At 35.8% G+C, this 18,765-nt stretch overlaps 2 protein-coding genes across 2 annotated transcripts; one reads left to right on the forward strand and one right to left on the reverse strand.

The window, feature by feature from the left end:
• The first annotated feature begins 3,025 nt into the window (after positions 1-3,025).
• Positions 3,026-4,101, forward strand: LOC101354231 (olfactory receptor 52E2). The gene is given in 2 exon segments (XM_012559282.2): positions 3,026-3,425; positions 3,428-4,101. Coding segments are annotated over 2 exon segments (1,074 nt in total).
• A 10,513-nt stretch (positions 4,102-14,614) lies between these two features.
• LOC101354479 (olfactory receptor 52E4-like) lies at positions 14,615-16,232 on the reverse strand. Its single transcript, XM_012559283.2, is given in 4 exon segments — positions 14,615-15,420; positions 15,423-15,791; positions 15,794-15,827; positions 16,116-16,232. Coding segments are annotated over 4 exon segments (1,047 nt in total). The 3' UTR covers positions 14,615-14,893.
• Between the last annotated feature and the right edge of the window lie 2,533 nt (positions 16,233-18,765).

An 18,765-nucleotide genomic window follows, 5' to 3' on the forward strand; every position in this document is an offset into this window, starting at 1 on the left:
AAAATACTATGGCCTGGGTCAGGCACACCTTAGTCTTCAAAGTGACATCTTTGCTTTTCAACACTTGAAAGAGGTCTTTTGCAGCAGATTTGCCCAATGCAATGTGTCTTTTGATTTCTTGACTTCTGCTTCCATGGGTGTTGATTGTGTATCCAAGTAAAATGAAATCCTTGACAACTTCATTTTTTTCTCCATTTATCATGATGTTGCTTATTGGTCCAGTTGTGAGTATTTTTGTTTTCTTTATGTTAACGTGTAATCCATACTGGAGGCTGTGGTCTTTGATCTTCATCAGTAAGTGCTTCAAGTCCTCTTTACTTTCAGCAAGCAAAGTTGTGTCATCTGCATAACACAGGTTGTTAATGAGTCTTCCTCCAATCCTGATGTCCCATTTTTCTTCATATTGTCCAGCTTTTTGGTTTATTTGCTCAGCATACAGATTGAATAGGTATGGTGAAAGGATACAACCCTGACTCACACCATTTCTGACTTTAAATCAGGCAGTATCCCCTTGTTCTGTGTGAACAACTGCCTCTTGATCTATGTACAGGTTCCTTATGAGCACAATTAAGTGTTCTGGAATTCTCATTCTCTGCAATGTTATCCATAATTTGTTATGATCCACACAGTTGAATGCCTTTGCATAGTTAATAAAACACAAGTAAACATCTTTCTGGTATTCTCTGCTTTCAGCCGGGATCCATCTGACATCAGCAATGATATCCCTTTTTCCAGGTCCTCTTCTGAATCTGGCCTGAATTTCTCACAGTTCCCTGTCAACATACTACTGCAGCCACTTTTGAATGATCTTCAGCAAAATTTTACTTGCATGTGATATTAATGATATTGTTCAATAATTTCCGCATTTGGTTGGATCACCTTTCTTTGGAATACGCCTAAATAAGGATCTCCTCCAGTCAGTTGGCCAGATAGCTGTCTTCCAAATTTCTTGGCATAGACGAGTGAGCACTTCCAGTGCTGCATCCGTTTGTTGAAACATCTCAATTGATATTCCATCAATTCCTGGAGCCTTGTTTTTCGTCAATGCCTTCAGTGCAGCTTGGAATTCTTCCTTCAGTACCATTGGTTCCTGATCATATGCTACCTCTTGAAATGGTTGAATGTCGATCAATTCTTTTTGATGTAAAGACTCTGTGTATTCCTTCCATCTTCTTTTGATGCTTCCTGTGTCATTTAACATTTTCCCCACAGAATCCTTCACTATTGCAGCTTGAGGCTTGAATTTTTTTTTCAGTTCTTTCAGCTTGAGAAATGTCGAGCATGTTCTTCCCTTTTGGTTTTCTATTTCCAGCTCTTTGCACATGTCATTATAATACTTTACTTTGTCTTCTCGAGCCTCCCTTTGAAATCTTCTGTTCAGTTCTTTTACTTCATCATTTCTTCCTTTTGCTTTAGCTATTAGATGTTCAAGAGCAAGTTTCAGAGTCTCTTCTAACATCCATTTTTGTCTTTTCTTTTTCTCCTATCTTTTTAATGATCTTTTGCTTTCTTCATGCATGATATCCTTGATGTCTTTCCACAACTCGTCTGATCTTCAGTCATTGGTGTTCAGCACATCAAATCTATTCTTGATATGGTCTCTAAATTCAGTGTGGGATATACTCAATGTCGCATTTTGGCTCTTGTGGACTTATTCTAATTTTCTTCAGTTTCAACTTGAAGTTGCATAGCAGCAATTGATGGTCTGTTCTGCAGTCGACCCCTGGCCTTGTTCTGACTGACGATATTGAGCTTTTCCATCTTCTCTTTCCACAGATGTAGTCGATTTTATTCCTGTGTATTCCATCTGGCCAGGTCCCTGTGTATAGTTGTCATTTATGTCAGTGAAATAAGGTATTTGCAGTTAAGAAGTCATTGGTCTTGCAAAAATCTATTATGCAATCTCCATTATCATTTCTATCACCAAGGCCATATTTTCCAACTATCAGTCCTTCTTCTTTGTTTCCAGTTTCATATTCCAATCACCAGTGATTATCAATGCCTCTTGATTGCACGTGTGATTAATTTCAGACTGCAGAAGCTGGTAAAAATCTTCAATTTCTTCATCTTTGGCCTTAGTGGTTGGTGGATAAATTTGAATAATAGTCATATTAACCAGTCTTCCTTGTAGGCATATGGATATTACCCTATCACTAACAACGTTGTACTTCAAGATAGATCTTGAAATGTTCTTTTTGATGATGAACACAATGCCATTCCTCTTCAAGTTGTCATTTCTGGCATAGGAGACCATACAATTGTCCGATTCAAAATGACCAACACCAGTCCATTTCAGCTCACTAATGCCTAGGATATTGATGTTTATGCATGCCATTTCATTTTTGATGATTTCCAATTTTCTTAGATTCATAATTCATACATTCCATGTTCCAATTATTAATGGATGTCTACAGCTGTTTCTTCTCATTTTGAGTCGTGATAGTATTTGAAATATTGGTGGCACAGCTTCCACTATCATAGCAATACACAAGTCATTACAGTAAAACAAAAGGACAAATGGGTGGTGGTATTTTGTAATGACCAAATAATTAAAAAGGACCAATTTTAATTATTTAAAAATGATTTTTAATATTTTCACATAATTTTTTATGAATCTATGCATTTACTGAAAATTTATTACATATCTTATATGTTAATCTCTGTGTATTGTTATTCAACCAACTGGAAATAATGATTACCTTTATATTTAGGGGAGGGAAGAACACCAAGTTCTTCAAAATTTAAAAGAGATTTTGTTAGTGATGATGATAATGATCAGAGAAGGTAACTAATGAACTGAATGTTCAGGCAAAATATTTGTATAATACCAATAATAAGACTATTTTTATTAAACTAACAGAAAAGAGAAGACTAGCAAAATTGGAAGTACCAGGTAGAGCATTTTAATTCGCTGTATAACTTCCTTTAGGGTCTTATCCTTGAGATATCACTTCTAGCTAGTGCTCTGTACATAATAAATTTAAAGTTGATAGAATTATATACAAAAGAGAATGTATATAATTTTATGATGTTTTTATGTCATCTTTATGTCTCCAGCACTGCAGGATCATATCTGGTGCCATGCAGACTGGGTGAGCACATATTTCTGACAACTGGAACTTACGCATTACCATATAGAATGTTCCTTACCAATGACACTCCACTCCACCCCTCATCTTTCCTACTCCTGGGAATCCCAGGAATGGAAAAGCTCCACATCTGGATCAGCTTTCCCTTTTGTGCAGTGTATATGATTGTGCTTTTAGGGAACTTCACCATTCTGTTTGTGATCCAGGCTGAGACCAGCCTCCACCAGCCCATGTTCTACTTTCTGGCCATGTTGGCCACCATTGACTGGGGCCTCTCCACAGCTACCATTCCTAAGATGCATGGTATCTTCTGGTTCAGACTTAGAGAGATCATCTTTATGCTTGCCTCACTCAGATGTTTTTCATTCACAACTTCACACTTATGGAATCAGCAGTCCTTTTGGCAATGGCTTATGACCGCTATGTGGCCATCTACAACCCACTCCGATATAGCATCATTCTCACTAACAAGGTGGTTTCTGTGATTGATCTTGGCATATTAGTGAGGTCATTTACTTTTGTGTTTCCATTTATATTTCTTATTATCCGATTGTCCTTCTGTGGTAATCATGTCATCCCCCACACCTGTTGTGAACACATGGGTCTTGCTCCCCTGGCTTGTGCCAGTATCAATATGAATATTATCTATGGCTTGGGTGCTATTTCTATCCTGGTGTTTGACATCACAGCCATTGCTATTTCTTATGTCCAGATACTCTGTGCTGTTTTCCATCTTTCTTCTTGTGAAGCCTGGCTCAAGTCCCTTAGCACACGTGGTTCACATGTTTGTGTAATTCTTGCCTTCTATACACCAGCTCTCTTTTCCTTTATGACACATCGCTTTGGCCAGAATGTCCCCCACGATATCCACATACTTCTGGCCAATCTCTATGTCATAGTGCCACCGATGCCCAACCCTGTTATCTACGGAGTCAGAACTAAGCAGATCTATGACCGTGTGAAGAAAATATTAATGCAGGAAAAAAAAGAAAGCAAGAGGAGTAGCATGTAATATAAATGAGATTCAATATGCAATTTTATGAAACTTTAGGCAGAGAAATGCTTTGTTACAGAAATACATTCAACGTGTATTTGTAATTGCTCCCTTCTGTAAGAGTTTCCATCTGTATTTCCAACCACTTTTCTTATAACGTTTGCTTGGTTCTCTTTCCCCATTGTCTGTTCCCTAATGATTTCATTTTACCATTTTATTCATTTCAACGATTTTTTGATGTTTTGATATTATCAAATTTTGAATGTACACATGGTTGCTAGATTAACTGGTGTTTCATGGAGTTTTTTTCCTTCTCCCAATATAATGAAGATCATTTTCTAAGGGTCTTTTTTTTAGAACTGCAGTATGTTAGGAATACAATGACTATGTTGCTTTCCTGATTTTGTTGAAATTACAGAGTTTAAGATAAAGTTGGTCAGCAATCTCAACTTATAAACATTCATATTTTTCTTTTAGCCCTTTTATATAACTATAATTTGTCTCCCCTTACAAGCAGCATTGAATTTTTAAGTAAAGCAATCTGACAGTTTTAATCTTTTAAATAGGCTACTTTTTAAAATAGAGTGCTCATGCACATTTAAGATAATTACTCTTGTTTTTCTATCTAATGTATTATCTTATATTTACTTATATTTACAGTCTGTTACACCCACCTGACCTGTGAACCATTGTCACAACAATGATTATCCACTTCTGGATTATTTGGTTATTATTACTACCACATACCCCATTTGCTTTGATTTCGTATGTCATTTTATATTTATTTTAGCCATTGTCATAGAGATCCCCACATAACTTGCCAAAATCTAATATAAATTAGTAGAATTACCTCTTTTGGATAATGAAAGGATCTTAGAACAATTTTAGCCCATTTATCTACTTTCTCACATATAATATTATTGGTGCATTTTGATTCTTATAAAGTTTAAACCTTATGCATATTATGGTTATTATTTTATATAGTCAATATTCATTTAAATGCTTGTATATATTTACTACCCTGTTGTTACTCATTCCTCCCTGGATGTCTAAACTATCTGTAGCAATTTTACTCATGCCTGAGAAATAAACTTTGATACTTTCTTTGATACAATTTTGCAGTTAATACATTTTGTCAATTTTTGTTTGCCTAAAAATTTCATCTTTATTTTAAAGTCATTTTGAAGTTATAGAATTCTAACTTAGCTTTTTGCTTGTTTGTTTGTTCTTTCTTTAAAACCTTTGAAAATATTTTTTTGTGCTCTGACTTCTACTTTTTGGTTGAAATGTCAGCTGTCAATCTGAATGTTGCTGTTTTAAAGGTAATATATCTTTTCCCTTTGTTTGCATTTATAATTTCCTCTTCGGTGTGGATTTATTTGTATTTTTCTTTTCCAACTTTTTCTTGCTTATTGAACATTTTACTTAATGTCTTTTGAAAGTTTTACAAAATACTTAGCCATTTTTTTCATAAATATTTCACCACTCCCTTCTCTATGTGCTTTCCTATTTGACTTACAATTTCACGTATAGATTTTCACTCCCCTCCATTACTCTATCAACAGTTTAAAATTTCCACCCTTTTGTATCTATCTGATATTCTAGATATATGTTTTATAACTCATATTCTATTATCCTAATTCTCTCTTAATTTGTGCCTAATATGTGGTTCAACCAATCTGTTCTTATTTTGAGATATTTTCTTAGATGCTTAATTTTTTTCCAGTGTCTAAATCTCTGCCAATAATTTTAATAGTTTATCTTATGTCCTTTAAAAATCTATTTTCTCTGTTATGTGTATGTCCTGCGGCTATAAATCTGTTGTCTGTGTTTTCTCTTTTTGATATTATTATTATTTTATTTTGTGTCATTGTGTAACTGGACATTTTTAGATTATTCTAGATATGGTATATTAAAAATATAGACATTATTTGAGACTTAGAGGAATGTTATATTCCTTCAGAACACATTTCAATCTTGCTTTCTTGTAGAAGACTAGAGGACTTGGGATTCCTGAATCACTTCAATCCCTGCAGGGACTGAACTAGTTTGGCTTCATCCTCACTCCTATGATTTAGCCCTTCAGGGCTCAGTTGCAACACCTAGGTTGTTTCCCAGAGTCACTGTCTTTTGCAGATGTTTATTTCCAATTTTAATCATCCTTGTCCAGTAAGCCTGTACAAATTTCTACTCAGCCTTTCATCCTCTCAACTTGTTCTTTTGTAATTGATCATTTCCAGTAGAGAGAACGGTCTCCTATTCACTAGACTTAACTCTCAGTGTGTTACTGTTCTCTTATAACTTGACTCTGTAATTATTTAATGCTTTTATTCCTGTTTGCCTTCCGATGTTTTTAGCTTGGCTTTCTAGTTTTCCTTGGTGTAAAAACTTATCCTACTTCTCTAATTTATCATCAAGTATCTTCCTCTATCAAATCGGCATCACAACTATCTATATTTACTAGTCTTATAACTTACGAAGTGTTTCTGAATATGAAACATAATGGGTTACTCTCACACCGTGATTTTCCCCTTCTGTATTGCTCAATAGTATGTTTTTGTTATTAGTTGCCTTTGAGTTGGCTCTGACTCATGGTAACCTTATGTACAACAGAACAAAATGTTGCCTGGTCCTGTATCATCTTCACAATCATTGGTACTTTTGGGTCCATTGTTTTAGCCACTGTGTATTTTGAGCGCCTTCCAACCTAGAGGGCTCATCTTCCAGCACTATATTGGATCATCTCCTGCTGTGATCCATAGGGTTTTCGTTGACTATTTTCTAAAGTAGATCACCTAGGCTTTCTTTCCTAACCTGTCTTAGTCTGGCAGCTCTGCTGAAACCTGTCCATCATGGGTGACCCTGCTGGTACTTAAAATACCAGTGGTATAGCTTCCAGCGTAATAACTAGAGGCAAGCCACCACAGTACAACAAAATGGCAAACGGGTGGTGGTCTGGTAGTATAATGATCAGAATAATAGAAACAGCATAATCAATTATTTTGATTTCTTGTCTCCTACAGCACTGAAATATTCTTTTTTTTTTTTTACTTTAGAATTGAAACTTTACTTGCAGATAATTTAGATACACTAGAGAGTGTGAGGTACATCAGAAATTACATCAAAGTATCTTTGAACTGGCTTATTTAAAAATCTGAATATCTAGAGGAAACCAGCAGTAGTGTCTCTAGATAATTATGCAGAAATACATTTCTTTGAGTTTTTACAAACCTTCATTTTCATCAGTAAGATCCATAACAAATAATGAAAAGAAGGCTTTTCTTGAAAGGTAAGTACAGAAATTGAAGAAGTAATCTAAGATTCCATGGACAGATATTTGTTGAGTACTTACAATAATCCTAGAACTATGTACCATAGAAAGCACAAGAAGTGAAAATGTCATGGCTGTATTAGTTTTCTATTGCTGAATAATAACAAATTACCACAACCTCAGAGTTTGAAAAAAAAACACCCATTATTAGCCCACAGTTATATAGGTAAGAAGTCCAGAACTTCTGGGCTCTCTGCTTAGGGTCTCCCATGGCCAAAATCAAGGTTTCAACCGGCCTGGGCTCTTATCTGGAGACTTGGAGAAGAATCTGCTCATTTAGGTTCTTGGAAGATTCTAGTTCCTTGCAACTGTGTGACTGAGGCAGGACTGAAATATTCTTAAAATTATATGTGAAGATAGGCATAATTGTTAAAATGAATACAGAGAGATGAGTTAGTCTGTGAAGAACTTGAAGTGAAGAAAGAATGTATTCAAGATACATTTTGAATTAGATCTGGAAGGCTGACTATGGCTGAGAAGATTTTAAAATTAGAGTTTATATAAGTCAAATAAGAACCATAACTTAAAAGGGTACAAAGACATGTAAAAGTCATTAACTGAAGGGTGAAAACCTTAAAGAGCATATTGTTTCTCTACCATATTTTGACAGAAGTGAACTGAGTAATAGATTGGATTTGTAATTTTCCTCAACCATGCAGTAAATTATTTTTTTTTTAGTGTGAGAGATTGTGGTGTTGGTGATGTTGTTGTTGCTTTTGGTTTTTATTTTATAAAAGCATAAAAAATAAAGATTAATATCATTGAGTCTGAAATCGGAAATTTTAGACATTCATTTATCTTTTTAGCTTTACCCAATGAGGTCTGTAAAACACTTAAATATTTAAAAATATATATATATATACAAATACGTACTGCATTACACTGACAGGTACAAGACAATCCTTAACTCTACATCAGTATATATACGTATATCTTCCTCTCATAACTTTATTTAAGCCATCACTAGTGAGAGCAGAGCAATGAGAAAATGGCGTTTTATGGAGATGTTACAGAACATTAACTGGGAGGGGTGGGGGGGAAATACTAAATAGGCAATAGATAAGTGGTATCTTGGGTGAAGGGTGAGACAGAACACAATACTGGGGAAACCAGCACAACTTGTACAAGGAAAGCTCATGGAAGCTCCGTAGACACATCCAAACTCCCTGAGGGACTGAATTGCTGGGCGGAGGGCTCTGGGGACCATGGTCTCAGGGAACATCTAGCTCAATTGGCATGACACAGCTTATAAAGACAATGTTCTACATTCTACCTTGGTGAGTAGTGTCTGAGGTCTTAAAAGTCTGTGATCGGCCATCTAAGATACTCCACTGGTCTCATCCCTTCGGGAGCAAGGGAGAATGAAGAGAACAAGATACAAGGAAAAGATTAGTCCGAAGGACTAATTGGCCACAGCTACCAAGGCCTCCACCAGACTGAGTCCAGTACAGCTAGATGGTGCCCGGCTACCACCACTGAATGCTCTGACCAGGATCACAACAGAGGGTTCTGGACAGAGCTGTAGAAGGGTGTACAGCATAATTCTAACTCACACACAAAAAAAAGACCAGATTTACTGGCCTAAAGGAGACTGGAGAAACCCTGAGAGTATGGTCCCCAGACACTCTTTTAGCTCAGGGTGAAGTCACCTCCGAGCTACACTGTTCAGCCTGGGAGTGGACAGCCCAGTAAAACCAAATGAGACTAACGAGTTACAGGAGCCCAGTGACAAGGGCCAGAAAGCAGAAGGGGACAAGGAAGCTGGTGATAGGGAACCCAAGGTTGAGTAAAGATATTGTTGATGTGTTGTGAGATTGTTAACCATTGTCATAGGGCAACATTTGTAGTAACTGTTAAATGAGAAACTATTTTGTTCTGTAAGCCTTCATCTTAAGTGAGAATAACAGCACAATTTGAAGAGCGTAGTCAATGTCACTGAACTGTGCATGTAGAAATTTTTGAAATGGTGTATCTTTGGCTATGTGTATTTTCACCAAAAAAAAAAAGGTCGAGAAGTTAGAGGGTTGACATGTTGTGGGGTTGTTAACTAATGTCGTAAAACAACATGTGCACTTTGTTTCATGAGAAACTTCTTGTTCTGTAAGCCTTCAACTGAAGTACAATAAAAAAAAATGAAAAAAAAATTTATTTAGTATTTTTTATGTAGAATGTACTACAGTATGTGTTGTGCAATAATTATTTTAAAAAACATTTGAATAACTCTAATGGTTACTGTTATCATCCTTATATATGAAATAAAGAAATAAAAAGTCAGAGAGGTTAAGTAATTTGGCTACATAAGAGGTGATACAACTCTTTATTATGATGAAAATTTTAAATTCTTTACCATGACAAGCTTCATTTCTTCTCTTAATCAGTTTTATTATCTCCCAACAACTTTAATAAAGACATCATTCAATAAATGAAGTACAGTTGTCCCTCAGTATCTTCAGGGAATTGGTTCCAGGACTCCTGAGGATACCAAACTCTGCGGATACTCAAGTTCCTTATATAAAATGGCATAGTGTTTGTATATAACCTACACATATCATCCCGTATACTTTAGATCATCTCTAGTTTACTTATATTTAATGTAATGTAAATGCTATGTAAATAGTTGTTTAATCACAGTTGAACACTTGCTGTGGAAGGTAGCCTTTCTCTGAGTTTCTTGAGCTCTCTGGGAAGGCTGATGCTGTGGTCTTGCAGTTCTTGAAGTTCTTGAGGCTGCAGCACTTTACATATAGCTAGCCAGCCATCCCTTACTAGCCTGGAACTTTTCTTTTCACATAAAAAAGGGTGCACACAACACAAGTAGCGAATGAGACTTGAGGCAAACAATTCTCAAAGAACAAGTGCTGTAGAGAGACTGAGGATCTGTGAAATAGCAGGAGGCTACAGCAGGGTATGTCTATACACCACTTCACTCATGTGGATTCCGCAGAGTCCTTGGAGCCCAGTAAATTCAAGTTTTGCTATCTGGAACCTTCCTTTTATTTCTGAATATTTTTGATATGCATGGGTGTGGAACCCTGAGAGTTGACTGTACTTCAAACATACCCAGAGCTCTCATAATCTCTACTCCTTCATGTTTTCACTAACTGTGGAATGTTGTTTTACTCTATGTTGAAACCTAGACATCCTTCCTCACCAGGTCAAATGCCCCAGCTTATTTGACTCTGTACCTTGTACCTCAGCTGCATTAATTAATTAATTCACCAGTCTCCAAAATGTTTGTAATCACATCCATTGTAGCTTTGCTATGTTACATTCTAGCAAAATAATTTGAAAATATATAAATTCCTTGAGATCAGGGAAGCTGGTCTAGTTATCTTTGTATTCTCAGCATTAAACCTTTTGGAAAATTGACTCAGTAAAAGATGTTGATTATATTGAGAGAAGAATAAAAAAGTGCCATAAGAAACTGAGTAATCTAGCACAACTGACTGCATTCAAATCTGAGGATAAAAAAAAGTCATGAATCATAAAATATATAATATGAAAAGTATAGATAAAAATAACAGATCCTGGAAAAATAAAATTATACAGTAATGGATGAGAGAGAAAAAAAACAGCAGAGGAGACTGTCATGATTTGAAAAATACATGGAAGTTCAGTGCAGGAGACCTTTAGCACAGTGGAATCTTCTTTGTTTTGATCTTTCCTATATTTGTTCGTACCACTCTATAGCAAAATCTTATGACTGAGCTTTTGATGTCTAATGATGTCATTAATTTTGGAATGTGTTCCTGTTTACTTAACATAGGCAGAAAACATCTCAGAAATGATTAGGTTTAGGATCCACCTTATACTGTATTCTCTTATTAACATAACACAAATAAAACTGTATTTTGAAACAGGATCATACCCAAAGGTACAAAGGTCAGAAGGTCAGGAATTCAATACATATTTTGGGTAGATACAATTCAATCCATCACAGAGGGTGAGAATTTCTATTTTAATAGAGTAATCAAAGAAGGCTACACTGAGAAAGTCACATTTGAGAAATGATATGAGTTTAGGGAGCAAGCCACAGGGATAAACTACTGAAGAACATTCCAGGGAATAGCTAGTGAAAATGTGTTGAGACAGGAGCATAACTACTATGTTCATAGAACAGCAGCAGTTCTGTGTGGAAGGAAGTAGGATGAATACAGGGAAGAGTCACAACTGGAGAACTCAGAAATAAGGATAGCCAGTTGCAATAAAGACTTGAGATTTTACTGTGAATAGATTGCTTCTCATTGAAAGTTTGTGAGTGGAGAACAATAACATTATCTGACTTATGTTTGAAAGGGATGACTCTGGTTGTTCTGAGAATAAAGGGGTAGATGTCGTAAGATAAACACAGGAAAGTCAAGTAATAGACTATTTAAAAAGTGCTGGAGAGAAATGATGCTGGATGGCTTGGACAAAGTTTGTCAGAGAGTTGTGAATGAAAATGCTCAGAGTCTTGGATCTATTTTGAAGGTAGAGCTAATGAGATTATATTATAGTATTTTATGCGGATTCAAGGATGACTGCATGTTTTATTTTTATTAGTAAATTAGAAATAAAATAGTAATTACTAACAATAAATGAAAATAAAAGGTGACAAGTGTATTTACGTACCTTGGGATGAACAGGCTTTGCTGTATAAGTGAAGTTAAAAAGAGACCAGACAAATGTGGACAAAAAGCTATGATGAAACATAAGATATTCAATTTTACTTTTTTAGTGTTTTTAAAAATTTTCGTGACTTAATAATATTTTATAATAATTAAAAGTACTTATGCTCAGCAGTAGACATTTCATTAAATCAATAAAACTTATAATAAAAAACAAATCTCACTATCTAGGTATAAATAATTTACTATCTGGTCAATTTAATAGCAAAAGTAATATTTTTGTTGATATTTTACATACTATATATAATCTTATAACACTATTTTTTACTTAACACTGAGACATGTAAAATTTCCAATGCAAATAAAATATTTCAGAGTAATTTTTAAAATATCAGACATATTACTACATTATAGCGTAGTTGTAAAAAGCAAACTATGGAACCACACTGCCTGGTTTGGAATCCAAGTCCAACATATTAGTAGTTGTGTGACCTTGGACAAAGTGCTTAATGTCTCTGTGCCTAAGTTTCCCGAAGTGCTAAATGAGAATCAAAATACTACCTAAATCATAAGATTGTCATGAAAATTGCATCATTTAATATGTGTAGTGTTTGGAACTGTACCTGATACATAATGATTGCTTTAGAAGCATTGTTATTATATAATTTCAAATGAGTTTTTTTTTTTTTTATTAATTACAAATTTAAGACCATCCTGGTTTCAAATAACACAAGTATTTGGCCACCTCTCTTTCACACTTGACCATTAGTCTTTAAAGAGCATCACTGTACTTCACAGGATAGTACAACATCTACTTATATATCGTTTTAACTAAAAATATAACAGAAAATAATTTTCCAATTATGAGAGAATAATGTGAAAGCAATAATATTCAACCAAAAGTAGCAATGGTTTCCGAGACCATGAAAATAATAATAGTTTACATTTTAAGTTTATAGAATGTGTCAGATCCAGTATCAAACTTTTGGTTCATATTATCTCTTCTCACAAGAAATATAATTCGCCTATTGTTTACAGATGAGACAATTTACAATGATACAGAGATAATTATTGTAGGTTAAATACCAAATGCTTTGCCATTAAAAAAACTGGTATATGACCTGATTTAACCCACTTGACCATCCCTGGTCCCCATTTCACCCTCTGTATTAACTATACCACTCTACCCTACATGTGGATATACAAATAAAAGGTTTCATCAAACCTGTATTATAATCCTCATAATATTTTCTTTTCATGAAAGTCCTGTTATGGAACTTATATAAATCATTAACTTATATACGATGCCTTCCCTGATAGGTGGTTTACTCCATTAATAGAATTAACCTCTCCCTATTCAGACCCAGTAGTATTTCATAGATCTGTATGTATTTGCTTTCAACATATTTATTTGCATACAGCCTATGTTTTCTTAAGAAACCTAGAGCCAATTTGGGGAGGCAAGCTAATTCTCAGCCAATGTGTACAAATAGGGGCAGGCAATTGAGAAATTATTTTAAATACTAGTAGACAAAAGCTGGAGTTCTTTTTCCATTCCATATTTCTGGACAAATATTCTGAGCACTCTTTCAAATCAAACAGATAATTTAATATGACCCAAATGCATCCAGCATTGGCTTCTAAATGAATAGTGCTTCTATAAATCATGTAGGAAATATCTTTTTTTGTTTTAGTGGAGTGGTTGTTTAGTTTTGTATACGTGGAATTTCAGTATCTGTGAGAATGTACCTAGAGTTACAAAGATTGAACTTGGAAATATCAAACCATGAAGGAAAAAGGTGTAGATGAAGAGAAGCATCTTAAGAAAACAGAAAAAAGTGGTCAGAAAAGTAGGAGGAAAACAAAGATAGGAGAATTTCTTTGTATGCTGCAATACCAAAAAAAAAACCAAACCCACTGCAGTCGAGTCAATTTTGACTCATAGTGACCCTATAGGACAGAGTAGAACTTCCCTATAGGGTTTACAAGGACTGGCTGGTGGATTTGAACCCCCAACCTTTTGGTTAGCAGTCATAGCTCTTAACCACTACACCACCAGGGTTTCCCATGCTGTAATAGTTACCCCTTAATATTCTGCTTAGTTTCCCAGGCCTCTTGCCTTTAGTTATACTTTCTTGTATCAAAATCCTCCTGATGTGGCCCTTCAACATTGATTCTTTGACCATATTGGCATTTTTTTCCATATGACTCTGATGATTCTTGTGGCAAGTTCATCATCTTGGGCACTTAGGTCATATAGGAAAATTTCCTTTATTAAAGCTGACGATCCAGTAACTCAATCAATAGCCTACTCAAAAAATCAACTACTACATTTTTTTTTATATATTTTAAAATGCATGAAATAGAGATAAATGAAGGTAGGAAGCTGGAGAGAAAGAGAGAAAAAAAGGAAACAGATACACGAATGTCCAATGGAGCAGAGTGACAAAGAAAATTATGGGAGGGAGGGAGTAACAGAGAGAGAGAGAGAGAGGGAGAGAAGAAGAACAACAACAACAACAATAATGTGGTAGACAAGGAGAGGGAGAAACAACACAACAAGGGAAATGAGAAAGGGAAAATACCTGGTGCCAAAAGGGAAAGAGGCAAAGCTCAGCTCCTTGGGCCTTATGAATATAGTTCATGTTCATTTTCAAAATAATCATATTCACTGGTTGCTCCACCTTGACTTAGACTCCAAAGCTTCTAGTCTCACCAACTGAATGAATGAAATGCACAAAACGACATCCTTCCCGTTAATCAATTATGTCCTCATTTCATTTATCCTTTCAAAGTCCTCTCCTCATTCTTCAGACTTACATGTATTTGCACTTAATTTTCTAGACAAAAACTGGAGTTCTTTTTCCATTCCTTATTTCTGGACAAATATTCTAAGCATTTTTTCACAGATCTGCTTAGTCCTGACTCCATAAATGACAGGGTTGAGCATAGGTGGAATGACTACATACAGATTGGCCAGAAGGATGTGGATATAACTGGGAACACTTCGGCCAAAGCGGTGAGTCATAAAAGAGAAGAGGGCTGGAGTCTAAAAGGCCAAAATTATGCAGACGTGAGAACCACAGGTACTGAGAGACTTCAGCCTGGCCTCATGGGAGGGAAGACAGAAAACAGCACGGAGACTCTGGACATAGGAGAGGGCAATGGCCATGATGTCAAACCCCAAGATAGCAATGGTTGCCAATCCATATATAATGTTGACTGTGATACTGGAACAGGCCATGCAAGGAAGACCCACGTGCTCACAGTAGGTGTGGAGGATGACATGGTGCCCATAGAAGGGCAATCTCAAGATGAGAAATACAAAGGGGAATACACAGAGGAAAGATCTCCCATTTACTCCAAAACCAATGAGAGATACTATCTTGTTAGTAAGATTGTGCTATAGCGAAGAGGGTTATAAATAGCTACATAGCGGTCATAAGCCATGGCAAGGAGGACTACAGACTCCATACCAGTAAAGATGTGGATGAAAAACATCTGAGTGAGGCAGGCATCAAAAAGTATCTCCTTGAGGCTGAACCAGAATATGCCTAGCATCCTTGGGATGGTGGCTGTGGACAGGCCCAGGTCAATGGTAGCCAGCATAGCAAGAAAGTAGAACATAAGCTGGTGGAGGCTGTGCTCAGTCTGGATCACAAATAAGATAGTGAAGTTTCCAATGAGTGCAATCAAATACACAGCACAAAAGGGAAAGCTGATCCAGATATGGATATTTTCCAGCCCTGGGATTCCCAACAGTAGGAAGAGGGTGGGTAAAACTGGGTGTCATTTGGCAAGGACGTCTTCTCCAAAATAGCATATGAACATGTTTATAGGACTGCTATCCCAATATTGAGGAAGCAAACAGTCACCTTCATGTTATGAAATTAATCCTAAAAAGGAACAGAGATATTATTCCATCTTATGTCTTTATAAAATTGAGTTTAGAATTACCTAAAACTTAAAACACAAACACACATCATAGACATAGCTGGAGTTCTAGAACCTGCCAAAGACAGAGGCCCAGGAAAAAGATCTGAGCAATTGTGACATGTACCAATCCAAATTTCTCATGTTTATGAAGCCATTACAGGTAATGCATTGCCAGTTGAGTGGATTCTTATTCGTGGCAACCCTACGAGTTTCAGAGTAGGACTGCACTCCACAGAGTTTTCAATGTCTGTAATCTCCTGGAAGTAGCTCACCATGCCTTTTTTCTGTGGCACCACTAGCAGAATTTGAACTTTCTGTTAGCACTTGGGCACATTAACTATCTGTGCCACACAGGGACCTCAGCCATTAAATTTCACCCTCCATATTTGTAAATACTGATTGGTCAAGAAATGAAATGAGGAACATGACATTTGAGAAGACTTAAAAAAAAATAATGCCTACATAACTACCTCTTTTTTTAACCACCACCTTCATCATAAACTTCATCTATACTGATACATATTGTTTATACCTCTGTCCATGTACATCTTTTATGGATGTTTCACCAAATATTTAGAGTAAGTATGATTCTTGATTTTTTAAATTGTCACTATACTTGATCCTCTTTATTTTATTTTATATATGTTTATTTTTATTTTATTTTATTTTGTTAGTAGTATATTGATCCTCCATTTCTATCATTAATTAGGCATCAATTCTAAACCTCAATATCACAGAATGATGAGTTACCAATAGACTCCCTCCGTGCAAACAAAACCGCACAGTAAGCTGTTTCCTGAACCCATTAACGTTTCTGGATGGATTGAGTGTTTCTGTTCTGATATAGATGTTTATTAACCTCTTGGGACACATTTAAATAAGTGAATAATAATAGAAGGGATTTGTTTTTAAAATTAATTAAAAACATATGTTAAAATATTGAAGTTAAGCCTCAATTAATCGGTGATTCAGAGGCAGTAGTATCTAAAATGGGGTGCAGGATAACCAAGGAGCACAAGATAATATGAAAATAATAGTAGCTCACTTATTTTTCAAATTAGAAACAAATGGCTTTAAGAGGCCAAGAAATATGCTCAAGGCTCTCAAGAGGAGATTTCTTAGAGACAAAGTTATAGCACTGGAACGGATGTTGACCAACACACATTACCCCATCTTGAAGCTCTTTCCACCTGATGAATTCAATTCTCAGTAGACAAAATTATGGTGGTTTGATATTTACGAATTTGAAATTTACAAATCCAGCCTGACTAAGGCTAGACAAATAAGTGAAGTTGCAACAGAAATTATTAAAAGTATAAGACATTGACCTAGAATACAAAGTAATGGAAACCAAACCAACAGAAAAACAGTGCTCCCTAACACACACACACACACACACACACACAAAGAAATACATAAGAGTATTGTTTCACTTTAACCTTGATGTTGTTGTTGTTGTTGTTAGGTGCCATTGAGTCATTTCCAACTCACAGCCACCCTGTGTACAACAGAAGGAAACACTGCCTGATCCTGCGCCATCTTCAACAATCATTGCTATGCTTGAGCCCATCATTTCAGTCACTGTATCAATCCATCTCATTGAGCGTCTTCCTCTCTTTCCCTGACCCTCTACTTTACCAAGCATGATGTCTTTCTCCAGGGACTGGTCCCTCCTGATAACATGTCCAAAGTACATGAGACGAAGTTTCACTATCCTTATTTCTAAGGAGCATTCTGGCTGTATTTCTTCCAAGATGGATTTGTTCGTTCTTCTGGCAGTCCATTGTGTACTCAATATTCTTCACTAACACCATAATTCAAAGGTGTCAATTCTTCTTCGGTCTTCCTTATTCACTGTTCAGCTTTCACATGCATATGAGGTGATTGAAAATATCATGGCTTGGGTCAGGTGCACCTTAGTCTTCAAGGTTACATCTTTGCTTTATAACACTTTAAAGAGGTTGTTTGCAGTAGATTTGCTCAATGCAATAAGTTGTTTGATTTCTTGACGTTTGCTTCCATGGACGTTGATTGTGGATTCAACTAAAATGAAATCCTTGACAACTTCAGTATTTTTTCATTTATCATGATGTTCCTTATTGGTCTAGTTGTGATGATTTTTGTTTTCTTCATGTTGAGGTGTAAATCATACTAAAGGGTGAGGTATTTGATCTTCATCAGTAAGTGCTTCAAATCCTCTTCACTATCAGCAAGCAGGTATTGTCATCTGCATATCACAGGTTGTTAGTGAGTCTTCCTTCAATCCTGATGCCACATTCTTCTTCATATTAGTCCAGCTTCTCAGATTATTTGCTCAGCATATAGATTGAATAAATATGGTGAAAGGATACAACCTTGACGTATGCTTTCCTGATTTTAAACCACACAGTATCCCCTTGTTCTGTTTGAATGACTATCTTTTGGTCTTAGTACAGGTTCCTCATGAGCACAATTAAGTGTTTTGTTATTACCATTCTTTGCAATGTTATCCATAATTTGTTATGACCCACACAGTTGAATGTTTTTGTATAGTCAATAAAACACAGGTAAACATTTTCCTGGTATTCTCTGCTTTAAGCTAAGATCCATCTGACATTAGCAGTGATATCCCTCATTCCATGTCCTCTTCTGAATCCAGCTTAGACTTCTGGCAGTTCCCTGTTGATGTACTGCTGCAACCGCTTTTGAGTGATCTTCAGCAAAATTGTACTTGTGTGTGATATTAATGATACTGGTCAATAATTTCCTCATTATGTTGGATCACCTTCTTTGGAATGGGCACAAATATGGATCTCTTCCAGCCTGTCA

The sequence above is a fragment of the Trichechus manatus genome, unplaced genomic scaffold (genome assembly GCF_000243295.1).
Source record: "Trichechus manatus latirostris isolate Lorelei unplaced genomic scaffold, TriManLat1.0 scaffold00232, whole genome shotgun sequence".
NCBI classification, from domain to species: Eukaryota; Metazoa; Chordata; class Mammalia; order Sirenia; family Trichechidae; genus Trichechus; species Trichechus manatus.